Source organism: Ascaphus truei, unplaced genomic scaffold, assembly GCF_040206685.1.
Source record: "Ascaphus truei isolate aAscTru1 unplaced genomic scaffold, aAscTru1.hap1 HAP1_SCAFFOLD_972, whole genome shotgun sequence".
In the NCBI taxonomy this organism is placed as follows: domain Eukaryota; kingdom Metazoa; phylum Chordata; class Amphibia; order Anura; family Ascaphidae; genus Ascaphus; species Ascaphus truei.
In genome coordinates this window covers 47,251-67,500 of record NW_027457312.1, presented here as the reverse complement: position 1 = coordinate 67,500, position 20,250 = coordinate 47,251, and the positions used below count along the sequence as shown (strand labels likewise).

Here is a 20,250-nt window from a genome sequence, read left to right as displayed (position 1 = left end):
AGCGGTACAGAGTATGACCTCTGACTCACAAGGTTCGTTACAAAGAACTGGGGCCGTCGCAGAGGGAGGGGCGTCACTCGCACCCTGTCCCCCCCTCCCCCATTCCACCAATCCCATCTCTGCGCTCAGCTAACGCTGGCCTGGGGCCGCCGCAGAGGGAGGGGCGTCACTCGCACCCTGTCCCCCCCTCCCCCATTCCACCAATCCCATCTCTGCGCTCAGCTAACGCTGGCCTGGGGCCGCCGCAGAGGGAGGGGCGTCACTCGCACCGTCCCCCCCCCTCCCCCATTCCACCAATCCCATCTCTGCGCTCAGCTAACGCTGGCCTGGGGCCGCCGCAGAGGGAGGGGCGTCACTCGCACCCTGTCCCCCCCTCCCCCATTCCACCAATCCCATCTCTGCGCTCAGCTAACACTGGCCTGGGGCCGCCGCAGAGGGAGGGGCGTCACTCGCACCCTGTCCCCCCCTCCCCCATTCCACCAATCCCATCTCTGCGCTCAGCTAACGCTGGCCTGGGGCCGCCGCAGAGGGAGGGGCGTCACTCGCACCCTGTCCCCCCCCTCCCCCCATTCCACCAATCCCATCTCTGCGCTCAGGTAACGCTGGCCTGGGGGCCGCCGCAGAGGGAGGGGCGTCACTCGCACCCTGTCCCCCCCCTCCCCCATTCCACCAATCCCATCTCTGCGCTCAGCTAACGCTGGCCTGGGGCCGCCGCAGAGGGAGGGGCGTCACTCGCACCCTGTCCCCTCCCTCCCCCATTCCACCAATCCCATCTCTGCGCTCAGCTAACGCTGGCCTGGGGCCGCCGCAGGGGGAGGGGCGTCACTCGCACCCTGTCCCCTCCCTCCCCCATTCCACCAATCCCATCTCTGCGCTCAGCTAACGCTGGCCTGGGGCCGCTGCAGAGGGAGGGGCGTCACTCGCACCCTGTCCCCCCCTCCCCCATTCCACCAATCCCATCTCTGCGCTCAGCTAACGCTGGCCTGGGGCCGCTGCAGAGGGAGGGGCGTCACTCGCACCGTCCCCTCCCTCCCCCATTCCACCAATCCCATCTCTGCGCTCAGCTAACGCTGGCCTGGGGGCCGCCGCAGAGGGAGGGGCGTCACTCGCACCCTGTCCCCTCCCTCCCCCATTCCACCAATCCCATCTCTGCGCTCAGCTAACGCTGGCCTGGGGGCCGCCGCAGAGGGAGGGGCGTCACTCGCACCCTGTCCCTCCCTCCCCCATTCCACCAATCCCATCTCTGCGCTCAGCTAACGCTGGCCTGGGGCCGCCGCAGAGGGAGGGGCGTCACTCGCACCCTGTCCCCCCCTCCCCCATTCCACCAATCCCATCTCTGCGCTCAGCTAACGCTGGCCTGGGGGCCGCCGCAGAGGGAGGGGCGTCACTCGCACCCTGTCCCTCCCTCCCCCATTCCACCAATCCCATCTCTGCGCTCAGCTAACGCTGGCCTGGGGGCCGCCGCAGAGGGAGGGGCGTCACTCGCACCCTGTCCCTCCCTCCCCCATTCCACCAATCCCATCTCTGCGCTCAGCTAACGCTGGCCTGGGGCCGCCGCAGAGGGAGGGGCGTCACTCGCACCGTCCCCTCCCTCCCCCATTCCACCAATCCCATCTCTGCGCTCAGGTAACGCTGGCCTGGGGCCGCCGCAGAGGGAGGGGCGTCACTCGCACCGTCCCCTCCCTCCCCCATTCCACCAATCCCATCTCTGCGCTCAGCTAACGCTGGCCTGGGGGTGGTAATATCAGATTATACCCCATGGCAGGTATCAGATATCATTTCTTGGGGCAGACATCATGAGGTTACACCAGGTCGGGGCAGGTAACATGAGGTTACGCCAGGCCCGGGGCAGGTAACATGAGGTTACGCCAGGCCCGGGGCAGGTAACATGAGGTTACGCCAGGCCCGGGGCAGGTAATAATGAGGTTACACCAGGCCCGGGGCAGGTAATAATGAGGTTACACCAGGCCCGGGGCAGGTAACATGAAGTTACACCAGGCCCGGGGCAGGTAACATGAAGTTACACCAGGCCCGGGGCAGGTAAGAATGAGGTTACACCAGGCCCGGGGCAGGTAACATGAAGTTACACCAGGCCCGGGGCAGGTAACATGAGGTTACACCAGGCCCGGGGCAGGTAATAATGAGGTTACGCCAGGCCCGGGGCAGGTAACATGAGGTTACGCCAGGCCCGGGGCAGGTAAGAATGAGGTTACACCAGGCCCGGGGCAGGTAATAATGAGGTTACACCAGGCCCGGTAATAATGAGGTTACACCAGGCCCGGGGCAGGTAATAATGAGGTTACACCAGGCCCGGGGCAGGTAACATGAAGTTACACCAGGCCCGGGGCAGGTAACATGAAGTTACACCAGGCCCGGGGCAGGTAAGAATGAGGTTACACCAGGCCCGGGGCAGGTAACATGAAGTTACACCAGGCCCGGGGCAGGTAACATGAGGTTACGCCAGGCCCGGGGCAGGTAAGAATGAGGTTACACCAGGCCCGGGGCAGGTAATAATGAGGTTACACCAGGCCCGGGGCAGGTAACATGAGGTTACACCAGGCCCGGTAATAATGAGGTTACACCAGGCCCGGGGCAGGTAACATGAGGTTACACCAGGCCCGGGGCAGGTAATAATGAGGTTACACCAAGCCCGGGGCAGGTAACATGAGGTTACACCAGGCCCGGGGCAGGTAACATGAGGTTACACCAGGCCCGGGGCAGGTAACATGAGGTTACACCAGGCCCGGGGCAGGTAATAATGAGGTTACACCAGGCCCGGGGCAGGTAATAATGAGGTTACGCCAGGCCCCGGGGCAGGTAATAATGAGGTTACGCCAGGCCCGGGGCAGGTAATATGAGGTTACACCAGGCCCGGGGCAGGTAATAATGAGGTTACACCAGGCCCGGGGCAGGTAATAATGAGGTTACACCAGGCCCGGGGCAGGTAATAATGAGGTTACACCAGGCCCGGGGCAGGTAACATGAGGTTACACCAGGCCCGGGGCAGGTAATAATGAGGTTACACCAGGCCCGGGGCAGGTAATAATGAGGTTACACCAGGCCCGGGGCAGGTAATAATGAGGTTACACCAGGCCCGGGGCAGGTAATAATGAGGTTACACCAGGCCCGGGGCAGGTAATAATGAGGTTACACCAGGCCCGGGGCAGGTAATAATGAGGTTACACCAGGCCCGGGGCAGGTAATAATGAGGTTACACCAGGCCCGGGGCAGGTAATAATGAGGTTACACCAGGCCCGGGGCAGGTAATAATGAGGTTACGCCAGGCCCGGGGCAGGTAACATGAGGTTACACCAGGCCCGGGGCAGGTAACATGAGGTTACACCAGGCCCGGGGCAGGTAATAATGAGGTTACACCAGGCCCGGGGCAGGTAATAATGAGGTTACGCCAGGCCCGGGGCAGGTAATAATGAGGTTACACCAGGCCCGGGGCAGGTAACATGAGGTTACACCAGGCCCGGGGCAGGTAATAATGAGGTTACACCAGGCCCGGGGCAGGTAATAATGAGGTTACACCAGGCCCGGGGCAGGTAATAATGAGGTTACGCCAGGCCCGGGGCAGGTAATAATGAGGTTACACCAGGCCCGGGGCAGGTAATAATGAGGTTACGCCAGGCCCGGGGCAGGTAATAATGAGGTTACGCCAGGCCCCGGGGCAGGTAATAATGAGGTTACACCAGGCCCGGGGCAGGTAATAATGAGGTTACGCCCCTCCCTCCAGCCTGACCTCGAAGTCGGAGTCGTTGAATCCGTAGACGATGTTCCAGCCGAGCTGGAGGAACTTCCTGCGCTCCAGCAGGACGCTGTGGAAGAAGCACAGCGAGAAGAGCAGGCGCCGGTAACCGAGCGACTTGGTGCAGCGCGAGAACTGCGCGTCCGTCACCAGCTGGTACAGGCGCTTCATGTTTGCCCGCAGGCCCTAGGGACAGGAGGGGACACACCTTATGTAATCACGGGTCACTGGGTCACCTTGTTTGCCCCTATCACTGTTTGTTCCCCCATGTCACCATGTGTCCCCTCTGCCCGCATGTCTTGTGATGTCTGTCATTGTCACCCTCTGCTCCGTGTCATTGTCACCCTCTGCTCCGTGTCATTGTCACCCTCTGCTCCGTGTCATTGTCACCCTCTGCTCCGTGTCATTGTCACCCTCTGCTCCGTGTCATTGTCACCCTCTGCTCCGTGTCATTGTCACCCTCTGCTCCGTGTCATTGTCACCCTCTGCTCCGTGTCATTGTCACCCTCTGCCCCTTGTAATTGTCACCCTCTGCCCCTTGTAATTGTCACCCTCTGCTCCGTGTCATTGTCACCCTCTGCCCATGTCATTGTTACTCTGTGCCACGTGTCCCTGTATCATCGTCACCCTCTGCCCTCCCGTCCCCCCGGCTATGTCACATTGGGAGGCTCGGTGGTCCCCCCTTGCCCCCCGCGTCCCCCCGGCTAAGTCTCCTTGGGCGGTTCGGTGGTCCCCCTCTGCCCCCCCGTCCCCCCGGCTATGTCACATTGGGAGGTTCGGTGGTCCCCCCCTGCGTCCCCCCGGCTAAGTCTCCTTGGGCGGTTTGGTGGTCCCACCCTGCCCCCGCGTCCCCCCGGCTATGTCACATTGGGAGGTTCGGTGGTCCCCCCCCCCTGCCCCCTGCGTCCCCCCGGCTAAGTCTCCTTGGGAGCCTCGGTGGTCCCCACCTGCCCCCGCGTCCCCCCGGCTAAGTCTCCTTGGGAGCCTCGGTGGTCCCCCCCTGCCCCCTGCGTCCCCCCGGCTAAGTCTCCTTGTGTGGCTCGGTGGTTCCCCCCTGCCCCCCCCCCCGGCTAAGTCTCCTTGGGAGCCTCGGTGGTCCCCCCCTGCCCCCTGCGTCCCCCCGGCTAAGTCTCCTTGGGAGGCTCGGTGGTCCCCCCCTGCCCCCTGCGTCCCCCCGGCTAAGTCTCCTTGGGAGGCTCGGTGGTCCCCCCCTGTCCCCTGCGTCCCCCCGGCTAAGTCTTCTTGGGAGCCTCGGTGGTCCCCCCCTGCCCCCTGCGTCCCCCCGGCTAAGTCTCCTTGGGCGGTTCGGTGGTCCCCCCCTGCCCCCTGCGTCCCCCCGGCTAAGTCTCCTTGGGCGGTTCGGTGGTCCCCCCCTGCCCCCGCGTCCCCCCGGCTATGTCACATTGGGAGGTTCGGTGGTCCCCCCCTGCCCCCTGCGTCCCCCCGGCTAAGTTTCCTTGTGTGGCTCGGTGGTCCCCCCCCCCTGCCCCCGGCTAAGTCTCCTTGGGCGGTTCGGTGGTCCCCCCCTGCCCCCGTCCCCCCGGCTAAGTCTCCTTGGGAGCCTCGGTGGTCCCCCCCTGCCCCCTGCGTCCCCCCGGCTAAGTCTCCTTGGGCGGTTCGGTGGTCCCCCCCTGCCCCCGCGTCCCCCCGGCTATGTCAAATTGGGAGGTTCGGTGGTCCCCCCCTGCCCCCTGCGTCCCCCCGGCTAAGTCTCCTTGTGTGGCTCGGTGGTCCCCCCCCCTGCCCCCGGCTAAGTCTCCTTGGGCGGTTCGGTGGTCCCCCCCCCTGTCCCCCGCGTCCCCCCGGCTAAGTCTCCTTGTGTGGCTCGGTGGTCCCCCCCCTGCCCCCTGCGTCCCCCCGGCTAAGTCTCCTTGGGAGGCTCGGTGGTCCCCCCCTGCCCCCTGCGTCCCCCCGGCTAAGTCTCCTTGTGTGGCTCGGTGGTCCCCCCCTGCCCCCGTCCCCCCGGCTAAGTCTCCTTGGGAGCCTCGGTGGTCCCCCCCTGCCCCCTGCGTCCCCCCGGCTAAGTCTCCTTGGGAGGTTCGGTGGTCCCCCCCTGCCCCCTGCGTCCCCCCGGCTAAGTCTCCTTGTGTGGCTCGGTGGTCCCCCCCCCCTGCCCCCGGCTAAGTCTCCTTGGGCGGTTCGGTGGTCCCCCCCTGCCCCCGTCCCCCCGGCTAAGTCTCCTTGGGAGCCTCGGTGGTCCCCCCCTGCCCCCTGCGTCCCCCCGGCTAAGTCTCCTTGGGAGGCTCGGTGGTCCCCCCCTGCCCCCTGCGTCCCCCCGGCTATGTCACCTTGGGAGCCTCGGTGGTCCCCCCCTGCCCCCTGCGTCCCCCCGGCTAAGTCTCCTTGGGAGGCTCGGTGGTCCCCCCCTGCGTCCCCCCGGCTAAGTTTTCTTGGGAGCCTCGGTGGTCCCCCCCTGCCCCCTGCGTCCCCCCGGCTAAGTCTCCTTGGGCGGTTCGGTGGTCCCCCCCTGCCCCCGCGTCCCCCCGGCTATGTCACATTGGGAGGTTCGGTGGTCCCCCCCTGCCCACTGCGTCCCCCCGGCTAAGTCTCCTTGGGCGGTTCGGTGGTCCCCCCCCCTGTCCCCCGCGTCCCCCCGGCTAAGTCTCCTTGTGTGGCTCGGTGGTCCCCCCTGCCCCCTGCGTCCCCCCGGCTAAGTCTCCTTGGGAGCCTCGGTGGTCCCCCCCTGCCCCCTGCGTCCCCCCGGCTAAGTCTCCTTGGGAGGCTCGGTGGTCCCCCCCTGCCCCCTGCGTCCCCCCGGCTATGTCACCTTGGGAGCCTCGGTGGTCCCCCCCTGCCCCCTGCGTCCCCCCGGCTAAGTCTCCTTGGGAGGCTCGGTGGTCCCCCCCTGCCCCCTGCGTCCCCCCGGCTAAGTCTCCTTGGGAGGCTCGGTGGTCCCCCCCTGCCCCCTGCGTCCCCCCGGCTAAGTCTCCTTGTGTGGCTCGGTGGTTCCCCCCTGCCCCCTGCGTCCCCCCGGCTAAGTCTCCTTGTGTGGCTCGGTGGTTCCCCCCTGCGTCCCCCCGGCTAAGTCTCCTTGTGTGGCTCGGTGGTCCCCCCCTGCCCCCTGCGTCCCCCCGGCTAAGTCTCCTTGGGAGGCTCGGTGGTCCCCCCCCCTGCCCCCTGCGTCCCCCCGGCTATGTCACCTTGTGTGGCTCGTGGTCCCCCCCTGCCCCCGTCCCCCCCGGCTGTCTCCTTGGGAGCCTCGGTGGTCCCCCCCCTGCCCCCTGCGTCCCCCCGGCTAAGTCTCCTTGGGAGGCTCGGTGGTCCCCCTCTGCCCCCGGCTAAGTCTCCTTGGTCCCCCCCTGCCCCTGTCTCCCCGGCTAAGACTCCTTGGGAGGTTCGGTGGTCCCCCTCTGCCCCCGGCTAAGTCTCCTTGGGAGGCTCGGTGGTCCCCCCCTGCCCCCGTCCCCCCGGCTAAGTCTCCTTGGGAGGTTCGGTGGTCCCCCCCTGCCCCCGTGTCCCCCCGGCTATGTCTCCTTGTGTGGCTCGGTGGTCCCCCTCTGCCCCCGGCTAAGTCTCCTTGGGCGGCTCGGTGGTCCCCCCCTGCCCCCGTCCCCCCGGCTAAGTCTCCTTGGGAGGTTTGGTGGTCCCCCTCTGCCCCCGCGTTCCCCCGGCTATGTCTCCTTGTGTGGCTTGGTGGTCCCCCCCTGCCCCCGGCTATGTCACCTTGGGCGGTTCGGTGGTCATCTTGACGCTGGCCTGCAGGATGGAGATGGGGAAGTCGGGGTGGGGGCTGGAGCTGAGCCACAGCCGGAAGTCCGGGTGCGGGTCCTCCACCTGCAGCTGCTCCACCAGCTTGTCCAGCTGCGGCATCCAGGACAGGGACAGGTGGCAGTTGGCCAGAAACACCCAGTGACCTGAGGAGGGGGGTGGGAGGGGGGTCAACAAAAGCAGAGGGGAGCGTCGCTTTAAATACAAGCCCCGCCTCCTGGCAGGCACGGAGTTCTGCGATTGGCTGTTGCCAGGATATGCTGCATCATTCTGAGGTTTAAGGCACTGAGTGTTCCGATTGGCTGAGGCTGTTGCGAGGATACACGGTATCACACACAGTGTTCCGATTGGCTGAAGCTGTGTGCCCATAGCAACAACCGCCGCCAATCAGCCAGCTCTGTGCACCATAGCAACAGCATCCGCTAAATCTGAAGAGCTTCCGGACGGGGTGACCACGGCAACAGCCAATCAGAACGCTCCGTTTCTTAAAGCTACAAGCCCTAGGTTATATGTACGGCAGCAGCCAATCAGAACGCTCCGTTTCTTAAAGCTACAAGCCCTAGGTTATATGTACGGCAGCAGCCAATCAGAATGCTCCGTTTCTTAAAGCTACAAGCCCTAGGTTATATGTACGGCAGCAGCCAATCAGAACGCTCCGTTTCTTAAAGCTACAAGCCCTAGGTTATATGTACGGCAACAGCCAATCTGAACGCTCCGTTTCTTAAAGCTACAAGCCCTAGGTTATATGTACGGCAACAGCCAATCAGAACGCTCCGTTTCTTAATGCAACAAGCCTGTCAACATGGCAAAAGCCAATCAGAACACTCCATTTCCTGCTGCTGAGACGGTGTCCGCGATAACAGCCAATCAGAACGTGTTATTTCCTCGTGCTGGGAGGGCTCACCGTCCTTGACGCCCTCCTTGATCATGCGCGTGGCGATGGGGGCCTGGCCCTGCCCCAGCGACAGAGCCTGGAACTGGTGCGACATCCCGCACTGCTCGGCCAGCAGCAGGAGGGAGCCCGTGGGGTCCACCCCGGAGGAGAGCACGAAGACCAGGGGGGAGCGAGGGAGGGAGTCCTCTACTACCTGAGGGGGGAGAGGGGCGGGGGGAAATCAGAGAGAGGAGAGACAGAGAGTTAGAAAAAGGGAGAGAGATAGGGGGCAGAGAGAGGGAGAAAGGGGGGGAGGGAGAGAGAGGGGTGAGAGAGAGAGGGGTGAGAGAGAGGGGGGAGAGAGAGAGGGGTGAGAGAGAGAGGGGTGAGAGAGAGGGGTGAGAGAGAGGAGAGACAGAGAGTTAGAAAAAGGGAGAGAGAAAGGGGGCAGAGAGAGGGACAGAGAGAGGGAGAAAGGGGGGGGGAGAGAGAGGGGGGTGAGAGAGGGGTGAGAGATAGGGGTGAGAGAGAGGGGTGAGAGAGAGAGGGGGGGAGAGAGAGAGGGGTGAGAGAGAGAGGGGAGAGAGAGAGGGGGGGAGAGAGAGAGAGGGGGGGAGAGAGAGAGGGGGGTGAGACAGAGGGGGTTGATTGACACAGCCCTTGTATGTGTGTCGGACCCCGCGGGGGAAGGATAGCTGCGCTCACCGCTCTCATGTCCAGCACGGGCGGCTCGGTGAACTTTGACCCCAGGTTGTTGATGATGAAGGCGGTGACGCAGAAGGCGACGCGGTCCTGACGCAGGGAGCGCAGGAGCAGCATCCTCTGCACCTCACTGCACGTGTTCTCCCACTCGCCTGCAGGAGGTGCGTACACATATTCGTGTGTCGTGTACTTAACAATATCATCACTTATCAATGATGCTGAGGTGTGTGTGTGTGTGTGTGTGTGTATGTATACACACACACACACACACACACACACACACACACATTATAACACAAAGAAATACTTCATCCAAAATCTGGTTCATGCCCACATGACCCCCACGAGCTCCCCCTGAGGCCTGCGCCCCCCACGAGCTCCCCCTGAGGCCTGCGCCCCCCACGAGCTCCCCCTGAGGCCTGCGCCCCCCACGAGCTCCCCTTGAGGCCCGTGCCCCGAGACTTCCACGAGCGCTCCCTGAGGCTCGCGCCCCTACAAGTTCCCCGTGAGCCCGAGACCCCCGGGACCAGCCGACCCCCGTAGCTTGGCTTTTGCTTTATGACCAAAACATTGGCTTCTGCCTCATGGACAATATTTTTATCTGCTGCCATTTTCTGCCGCGCTGCGTCTTCCTCATCCAACCAGGTATTACCTGGCAGCGTGGCGCTCCCCGGCTCGGCGCTGGTGTACCACAGATTCCAGTCGCGCGGGTACTGGCAGCGTGGCGCTCTCCCGGCTCGGCGCTGGTGTACCACAGATTCCAGTCGCGCGGGTATTACCTGGCAGCGTGGCGCTCTCCGGCTCGGCGCTGGTGTACCACAGATTCCAGTCGCGCGGGTATTACCTGGCAGCGTGGCGCTCTCCGGCTCGGCGCTGGTGTACCACAGATTCCAGTCGCGCGGGTATTACCTGGCAGCGTGGCGCTCTCCGGCTCGGCGCTGGTGTACCACAGATTCCAGTCGCGCGGGTATTACCTGGCAGCGTGGCGCTCTCCGGCTCGGCGCTGGTGTACCACAGATTCCAGTCGCGCGGGTATTACCTGGCAGCGTGGCGCTCTCCGGCTCGGCGCTGGTGTACCACAGATTCCAGTCGCGCGGGTATTACCTGGCAGCGTGGCGCTCTCCGGCTCGGCGCTGGTGTACCACAGATTCCAGTCGCGCGGGTATTACCTGGCAGCGTGGCGCTCTCCGGCTCGGCGCTGGTGTACCACAGATTCCAGTCCCGCGGGTATTACCTGGCAGCGTGGCGCTCTCCGGCTCGGCGCTGGTGTACCACAGATTCCAGTCGCGCGGGCATTACCTGGCAGCGTGGCGCTCTCCGGCTCGGCGCTGGTGTACCACAGATTCCAGTCGCGCGGGTATTACCTGGCAGCGTGGCGCTCTCCGGCTCGGCGCTGGTGTACCACAGATTCCAGTCGCGCGGGTATTACCTGGCAGCGTGGCGCTCTCCGGCTCGGCGCTGGTGTACCACAGATTCCAGTCGCGCGGGTATTACCTGGCAGCGTGGCGCTCTCCGGCTCGGCGCTGGTGTACCACAGATTCCAGTCGCGCGGGTATTACCTGGCAGCGTGGCGCTCTCCGGCTCGGCGCTGGTGTACCACAGATTCCAGTCGCGCGGGTATTACCTGGCAGCGTGGCGCTCTCCGGCTCGGCGCTGGTGTACCACAGATTCCAGTCCCGCGGGTATTACCTGGCAGCGTGGCGCTCTCCGGCTCGGCGCTGGGTGTACCACAGATTCCAGTCGCGCGGGTATTACCTGGCAGCGTGGCGCTCTCCGGCTCGGCGCTGGTGTACCACAGATTCCAGTCGCGCGGGTATTACCTGGCAGCGTGGCGCTCTCCGGCTCGGCGCTGGTGTACCACAGATTCCAGTCCCGCGGGTATTACCTGGCAGCGTGGCGCTCTCCGGCTCGGCGCTGGTGTACCACACGATTCCAGTCGCGCGGGTATTACCTGGCAGCGTGGCGCTCTCCGGCTCGGCGCTGGTGTACCACAGATTCCAGTCGCGCGGGTATTACCTGGCAGCGTGGCGCTCTCCGGCTCGGCGCTGGTGTACCACAGATTCCAGTCGCGCGGGTATTACCTGGCAGCGTGGCGCTCTCCGGCTCGGCGCTGGTGTACCACAGATTCCAGTCCCGCGGGTATTACCTGGCAGCGTGGCGCTCTCCGGCTCGGCGCTGGTGTACCACAGATACCAGTCGCGCGGGTATTACCTGGCAGCGTGGCGCTCTCCGGCTCGGCGCTGGTGTACCACAGATTCCAGTCGCGCGGGTATTACCTGGCAGCGTGGCGCTCTCCGGCTCGGCGCTGGTGTACCACAGATTCCAGTCGCGCGGGTATTACCTGGCAGCGTGGCGCTCTCCGGCTCGGCGCTGGTGTACCACAGATTCCAGTCGCGCGGGTATTACCTGGCAGCGTGGCGCTCTCCGGCTCGGCGCTGGTGTACCACAGATTCCAGTCGCGCGGGTATTACCTGGCAGCGTGGCGCTCTCCGGCTCGGCGCTGGTGTACCACAGATTCCAGTCCCGCGGGTATTACCTGGCAGCGTGGCGCTCTCCGGCTCGGCGCTGGTGTACCACAGATTCCAGTCCCGCGGGTATTACCTGGCAGCGTGGCGCTCTCCGGCTCGGCGCTGGTGTACCACAGATTCCAGTCGCGCGGGTATTACCTGGCAGCGTGGCGCTCTCCGGCTCGGCGCTGGTGTACCACAGATTCCAGTCGCGCGGGTATTACCTGGCAGCGTGGCGCTCTCCGGCTCGGCGCTGGTGTACCACAGATTCCAGTCGCGCGGGTATTACCTGGCAGCGTGGCGCTCTCCGGCTCGGCGCTGGTGTACCACAGATTCCAGTCGCGCGGGTAATTACCTGGCAGCGTGGCGCTCTCCGGCTCGGCGCTGGTGTACCACAGATTCCAGTCGCGCGGGTATTACCTGGCAGCGTGGCGCTCTCCGGCTCGGCGCTGGTGTACCACAGATTCCAGTCGCGCGGGTATTACAAGGCAGCGTGGCGCTCTCCGGCTCGGCGCTGGTGTACCACAGATTCCAGTCGTGCGGGTATTACCTGGCAGCGTGGCGCTCTCCGGCTCGGCGCTGGTGTACCACAGATTCCAGTCGCGCGGGTATTACCTGGCAGCGTGGCGCTCTCCGGCTCGGCGCTGGTGTACCACAGATTCCAGTCGTGCGGGTATTACCTGGCAGCGTGGCGCTCTCCGGCTCGGCGTTGGTGTACCACAGATTCCAGTCGCGCGGGTATTACCTGGCAGCGTGGCGCTCTCCGGCTCGGCGCTGGTGTACCACAGATTCCAGTCGCGCGGGTATTACCTGGCAGCGTGGCGCTCTCCCGGCTCGGCGCTGGTGTACCACAGATTCCAGTCCCGCGGGTATTACCTGGCAGCGTGGCGCTCTCCGGCTCGGCGCTGGTGTACCACAGATTCCAGTCCCGCGGGTATTACCTGGCAGCGTGGCGCTCTCCGGCTCGGCGCTGGTGTACCACAGATTCCAGTCGCGCGGGTATTACCTGGCAGCGTGGCGCTCTCCGGCTCGGCGCTGGTGTACCACAGATTCCAGTCGCGCGGGTATTACCTGGCAGCGTGGCGCTCTCCGGCTCGGCGCTGGTGTACCACAGATTCCAGTCGCGCGGGTATTACCTGGCAGCGTGGCGCTCTCCGGCTCGGCGCTGGTGTACCACAGATTCCAGTCGCGCGGGTATTACCTGGCAGCGTGGCGCTCTCCGGCTCGGCGCCTGGTGTACCACAGATTCCAGTCGCGCGGGTATTACCTGGCAGCGTGGCGCTCTCCGGCTCGGCGCTGGTGTACCACAGATTCCAGTCCCGCGGGTATTACCTGGCAGCGTGGCGCTCCCCGGCTCGGCGCTGGTGTACCACACATTCCAGTCGCGCGGGTATTACCTGGCAGCGTGGCGCTCTCCGGCTCGGCGCTGGTGTACCACAGATTCCAGTCGCGCGGGTATTACCTGGCAGCGTGGCGCTCTCCGGCTCGGCGCTGGTGTACCACAGATTCCAGTCGCGCGGGTATTACCTGGCAGCGTGGCGCTCTCCGGCTCGGCGCTGGTGTACCACAGATTCCAGTCGCGCGGGTATTACCTGGCAGCGTGGCGCTCTCCGGCTCGGCGCTGGTGTACCACAGATTCCAGTCGTGCGGGTATTACCTGGCAGCGTGGCGCTCTCCGGCTCGGCGCTGGTGTACCACAGATTCCAGTCGCGCGGGTATTACCTGGCAGCGTGGCGCTCTCCGGCTCGGCGCTGGTGTACCACAGATTCCAGTCGTGCGGGTATTACCTGGCAGCGTGGCGCTCTCCGGCTCGGCGTTGGTGTACCACAGATTCCAGTCGCGCGGGTATTACCTGGCAGCGTGGCGCTCTCCGGCTCGGCGCTGGTGTACCACAGATTCCAGTCGCGCGGGTATTACCTGGCAGCGTGGCGCTCTCCGGCTCGGCGCTGGTGTACCACAGATTCCAGTCGCGCGGGTATTACCTGGCAGCGTGGCGCTCTCCGGCGCTCGGCGCTGGTGTACCACAGATTCCAGTCGCGCGGGTATTACCTGGCAGCGTGGCGCTCTCCGGCTCGGCGCTGGTGTACCACAGATTCCAGTCCCGCGGGTATTACCTGGCAGCGTGGCGCTCTCCGGCTCGGCGCTGGTGTACCACAGATTCCAGTCGCGCGGGTACTGCTCGAAGGAGTTCATGATGCCGTGGAAGTTTGCCAGCTTGTCCAGCTCGGTGATATTATCCCAGTTGGCGTCAGAGAGCCAGCCCGGGCACGGGTTATCCATCTGCTCCTCGCGGTCCAGAACCTGCACAGGGAGGCGAGGGCATGGGGCGGGGCGGGCAGTGCCAGGCTGAGACATACACACTACTACTACTACTACTACAGCATGTATACACAGCACAGGTACAGCGCGGGCAGTGCCAGCCTCCCCCTCACACACACACTACTACACCATGTATACACAGCACAGGTACAGCGCGGGCAGCGGCAGTGCCAGCCTCCCCCTCACACACACTACTACACCATGTATACACAGCACAGGTACAGCGCGGGCAGCGGCAGTGCCAGCCTCCCCCTCACACACTACTACACCATGTATACACAGCACAGGTACAGCGCGGGCAGTGCCAGCCTCCCCCTCACACACACTACTACACCATGTATACACAGCACAGGTACAGCGCGGGCACTGCCAGCCTCCCCCTCACACACACTACTACACCATGTATACACAGCACAGGTACAGCGCGGGCAGTGCCAGCCTCCCCCCCACACACACTACTACACCATGTATACACAGCACAGGTACAGCGCGGGCAGCGGCAGTGCCAGCCTCCCCCTCACACACACTACTACACCATGTATACACAGCACAGGTACAGCGCGGGCAGTACCAGGCTGAGACATACACACTACTACTACTACTACTACACCATGTATACACAGCACAGGTACAGCACGGGCAGCGGAAGTGCCAGCCTCCCCCTCACACACACTACTACACCATGTATAAACAGCACAGGTACAGTGCGGGCAGTGCCAGCCTCCCCCTCACACACACTACTACACCATGTATACACAGCACAGGTACAGCGCGGGCAGTGCCAGCCTCTCCCTCACACACACTACTACACCATGTATACACAGCACAGGTACAGCGCGGGCAGTGCCAGCCTCCCCCCCACACACACTACTACACCATGTATACACAGCACAGGTACAGCGCGGGCAGCGGAAGTGCCAGCCTCCCCCTCACACACACTACTACACCATGTATACACAGCACAGGTACAGCGCGGGCAGCGGCAGTGCCAGCCTCGCCCTCACACACACTACTACACCATGTATACACAGCACAGGTACAGCGCGGGCAGCGGCAGTGCCAGCCTCCCCCTCACACACACTACTACACCATGTATACACAGCACAGGTACAGCGCGGGCAGTGCCAGCCTCTCCCTCACACACACTACTACACCATGTATACACAGCACAGGTATAGCACGGGCAGGGGCAGTGCCAGCCTCCCCCTCACACACACTACTACACCATGTATACACAGCACAGGTACAGCGCGGGCAGTGCCAGCCTCATCCTCACACACACTACTACACCATGTATACACAGCACAGGTACAGCGCGGGCAGTGCCAGCCTCCCCCTCACACACACTACTACACCATGTATACACAGCACAGGTACAGCGCAGGCAGTGCCAGCCTCCCCCTCACACACACTACTACACCATTACATGTATACACCGCACAGGTACAGCGCGGGCAGCGAAAGTGCCAGCCTCCCCCTCACACACACTACTACACCATGTATACACAGCACAGGTACAGCGCGGGCAGCGGCAGTGCCAGCCTCCCCCTCACACACACTACTACACCATTACATGTATACACCGCACAGGTACAGCGCGGGCAGTGCCAGCCTCCCCCTCTCACACACTACTACACCATGTATACACAGCACAGGTACAGCGCGGGCAGTGCCAGCCTCCCCCTCACACACACTACTACATCATGTATACACAGCACAGGTACAGCGCAGGCAGCGGCAGTGCCAGCCTCCCCCTCACACACACTACTCACCATGTATACACAGCACAGGTATAGCGCGGGCAGCGGCAGCCTCCCCCTCACACACACTACTGCACCATGTACACACAGCACAGGTACAGCGCGGGCAGCGGCAGTGCCAGCCTCCCCCTCACACACACTACTACACCATGTATACACAGCACAGGTACAGCGCGGGCAGTGCCAGCCCCCCTCACACACACTACTACACCATGTATACATCGCACAGGTACAGCGCGGGCAGCGGCAGTGCCAGCCTCCCCCTCACACACACTACTACACCATGTATACACAGCACAGGTACAGCGCGGGCAGTGCCAGCCTCCCCCTCACACACACACTACTACACCATGTATACACAGCACAGGTAAAGCGCGGGCAGCGGCAGTGCCAGCCTCCCCCTCACACACACTACTACACCATGTATACACAGCACAGGTACAGCGCGGGCAGCGGCAGTGCCAGCCTCACCCTCACACACACTACTACACCATGTATACACAGCACAGGTACAGCGCGGGCAGTGCCAGCCTCTCCCTCACACACACTACTACACCATGTATACACAGCACAGGTACAGCGCGGGCAGTGCCAGCCTCCCCCCCACACACACTACTACACCATGTATACACAGCACAGGTACAGCGCGGGCAGCGGAAGTGCCAGCCTCCCCCTCACACACACTACTACACCATGTATACACAGCACAGGTACAGCGCGGGCAGCGGCAGTGCCAGCCTCGCCCTCACACACACTACTACACCATGTATACACAGCACAGGTACAGCGCGGGCAGCGGCAGTGCCAGCCTCCCCCTCACACACTACTACACCATGTATACACAGCACAGGTACAGCGCGGGCAGTGCCAGCCTCTCCCTCACACACACTACTACACCATGTATACACAGCACAGGTATAGCACGGGCAGGGGCAGTGCCAGCCTCCCCCTCACACACACTACTACACCATGTATACACAGCACAGGTACAGCGCGGGCAGTGCCAGCCTCATCCTCACACACACTACTACACCATGTATACACAGCACAGGTACAGCGCGGGCAGTGCCAGCCTCCCCCTCACACACACTACTACACCATGTATACACAGCACAGGTACAGCGCAGGCAGTGCCAGCCTCCCCCTCACACACACTACTACACCATTACATGTATACACCGCACAGGTACAGCGCGGGCAGCGAAAGTGCCAGCCTCCCCCTCACACACACTACTACACCATGTATACACAGCACAGGTACAGCGCGGGCAGCGGCAGTGCCAGCCTCCCCCTCACACACACTACTACACCATTACATGTATACACCGCACAGGTACAGCGCGGGCAGTGCCAGCCTCCCCCTCTCACACACTACTACACCATGTATACACAGCACAGGTACAGCGCGGGCAGTGCCAGCCTCCCCCTCACACACACTACTACATCATGTATACACAGCACAGGTACAGCGCGGGCAGTGCCAGCCTCCCCCTCACACACACTACTACACCATGTATACACACACAGGTACAGCGCGGGCAGCGGCAGCCTCCCCCTCACACACACTACTGCACCATGTACACACAGCACAGGTACAGCGCGGGCAGCGGCAGTGCCAGCCTCCCCCTCACACACACTACTACACCATGTATACACAGCACAGGTACAGCGCGGGCAGTGCCAGCCCCCCTCACACACACTACTACACCATGTATACATCGCACAGGTACAGCGCGGGCAGCGGCAGTGCCAGCCTCCCCCTCACACACACTACTACACCATGTATACACAGCACAGGTACAGCGCGGGCAGTGCCAGCCTCCCCCTCACACACACACTACTACACCATGTATACACAGCACAGGTAAAGCGCGGGCAGCGGCAGTGCCAGCCTCCCCCTCACACACACTACTACATCATGTATACACAGCACAGGTACAGCGCGGGCAGCGGCAGCCTCCCCCTCACACACACTACTACACCATGTATACACAGCACAGGTACAGCGCGGGCAGCGGCAGTGCCAGCCTCACCCTCACACACACTACTACATCATGTATACACAGCACAGGTACAGCGCGGGCAGTGCCAGCCTCCCCCTCACACACACTACTACACCATGTATACACAGCACAGGTACAGCGCGGCCAGCGACAGTGCCAGCCTCCCCTCACACACACTACTACACCATGTATACACAGCACAGGTACAGCGCGGGCAGTGCCAGCTCCCCCTCACACACACTACTACACCATGTATACACAGCACAGGTACAGCGCGGGCAACGGCAGTGCCAGCCTCCCCCTCACACACACTACTACACCATGTATACACAGCACAGGTACAGCGCGGGCAGCGGCAGTGCCAGCCACCCCTCACACACACTACTACACCATGTATACACCGCACAGGTACAGCGCGGGCAGCGGCAGCCTCCCCCTTACACACACTACTACACCATGTATACACAGCACAGGTACAGCGCGGGCAGCGGCAGTGCCAGCCTCACCCTCACACACACTACTACACCATGTATACACAGCACAGGTACAGCGCGGGCAGCAGCAGTGCCAGCCTCCCCCTCACACACACTACTACACCATGTATACACAGCACAGGTACAGCGCGGGCAGTGCCAGCCCCCCTCACACACACACTACTACACCATGTATACACAGCACAGGTACAGCGCGGGCAGTGCCAGCCTCCCCCTCACACACATTACTACACCATGTATACACAGCACAGGTACAGCGCGGGCAGCGGCAGTGCCAGCCTCACCCACACTACTACACCATGTATATACAGCACAGGTACAGCGCGGGCAGTGCCAGCCTCCCCCTCACACACACTACTACACCATGTATACACAGCACAGGTACAGCGCGGGCAGCGGCAGTGCCAGCCTCCCCCTCACACACTACTATACCATGTATACACAGCACAGGTACAGCGCGGGCAGCGGCAGTGCCAGCCTCCCCTCACACACACTACTACACCGTGTATACACAGCACAGGTACAGCGCGGGCAGTGCCAGCCTCCCCCTCACACAAACTACTGCACCATGTATACACAGCACAGGTACAGCGCGGGCAGCGGCAGCCTCTCCCTCACAAACACTACAACTCCATGTATACACAGCACAGGTACAGCGCGGGCAGCGGCAGTGCCAGCCTCCCCCTCACACACACTTCTACACCATGTATACACAGCACAGGTACAGGGCGGGCAGTGCCAGCCTCCCCCTCACACACACTACTACACCATGTATACACAGCACAGGTACAGCGCGGGCAGCGGCAGTGCCAGCCTCACCCTCACACACACTACTACACCATGTATACACAGCACAGGTACAGCGCGGGCAGTGCCAGCCTCCCCCTCACACACACTACAACAACATGTATACACAGCACAGGTACAGCGCGGGCAGCGGCAGTGCCAGCCTCTCCCTCACACACACTACTACACCATGTATACACATCACAGGTACAGCGCGGGCAGTGCCAGCCTCCCCCGCACACACACTACTACACCATGTATACACAGCACAGGTACAGCGCGGGCAGTGCCAGCCTCCACCTCACACACACTACTACACCATGTATACACAGCACAGGTACAGCGCGGGCAGCGGCAGTGCCAGCCTCCCCCTCACACACACTACTACACCATGTATACACAGCACAGGTACAGCGCGGGCAGCGGCAGTGCCAGCCTCCCCCTCACACACACTACTACACCATGTATACACAGCACAGGTACAGCGCGGGCAGCGGCAGTGCCAGCCTCCCCCTCACACACACTACTACACCATGTATACACAGCACAGGTACAGCGCGGGCAGCGACAGTGCCAGCCTCCCCCTCACACACACTACTACACCATGTATACACAGCACAGGTACAGCGCGGCCAGCGACAGTGCCAGCCTCCCCTCACACACACTACTACACCATGTATACACAGCACAGGTACAGCGCGGGCAACGGCAGTGCCAGCCTCCCCCTCACACACACTACTACACCATGTATACACAGCACAGGTACAGCGCGGGCAGCGGCAGCCTCCCCCTCACACACACTACTACACCATGTATACACAGCACAGGTACAGCGCGGGCAGCGGCAGTGCCAGCCTCCCCCTCACACACACTACTACACCATGTATACATAGCACAGGTACAGCGCGGGCAGTGCCAGCCTCACCCTCACACACACTACTACATCATGTATACACAGCACAGGTACAGCGCGGGCAGTGCCAGCCTCCCCCTCACACACACTACTACACCATGTATACACAGCACAGGTACAGCGCGGGCAGCGGCAGTGCCAGCCTCCCCCTCACACACACTACTACACCATGTATACACAGCACAGGTACAGCGCGGGCAGCGGCAGTGCCAGCCTCCCTCTCACACACTACTACACCATGTATACACAGCACAGGTATAGCATGGGCAGTGCCAGCCTCCCCCTCACACACACTACTACACCATGTATACACAGCACAGGTACAGGGCGGGCAGTGCCAGCCTCCCCCTCACACACACTACTACACCATGTATACACAGCACAGGTACAGCGCGGGCAGCGGCAGTGCCAGCCTCCCCCTCACACACACTAC

General features: G+C 62.9%; 1 protein-coding gene across 1 annotated transcript in view; it reads right to left on the bottom strand.

Moving 5' to 3' along the window:
• LOC142486752 (dynein axonemal heavy chain 2-like) overlaps positions 1-20,250 on the bottom strand; it is a gene marked incomplete at its 5' end in the record, with an annotated part of 90,252 nt that overhangs the window by 30,482 nt on the left and 39,520 nt on the right. Inside the window, 5 exons of the mRNA XM_075585208.1 lie at positions 3,746-3,937; positions 7,415-7,605; positions 8,364-8,547; positions 9,039-9,187; positions 13,657-13,843. Of these exons, the coding sequence (XP_075441323.1) occupies positions 3,746-3,937; positions 7,415-7,605; positions 8,364-8,547; positions 9,039-9,187; positions 13,657-13,843 (903 nt within the window). The remainder of the gene's footprint in view (positions 1-3,745; positions 3,938-7,414; positions 7,606-8,363; positions 8,548-9,038; positions 9,188-13,656; positions 13,844-20,250) is intronic.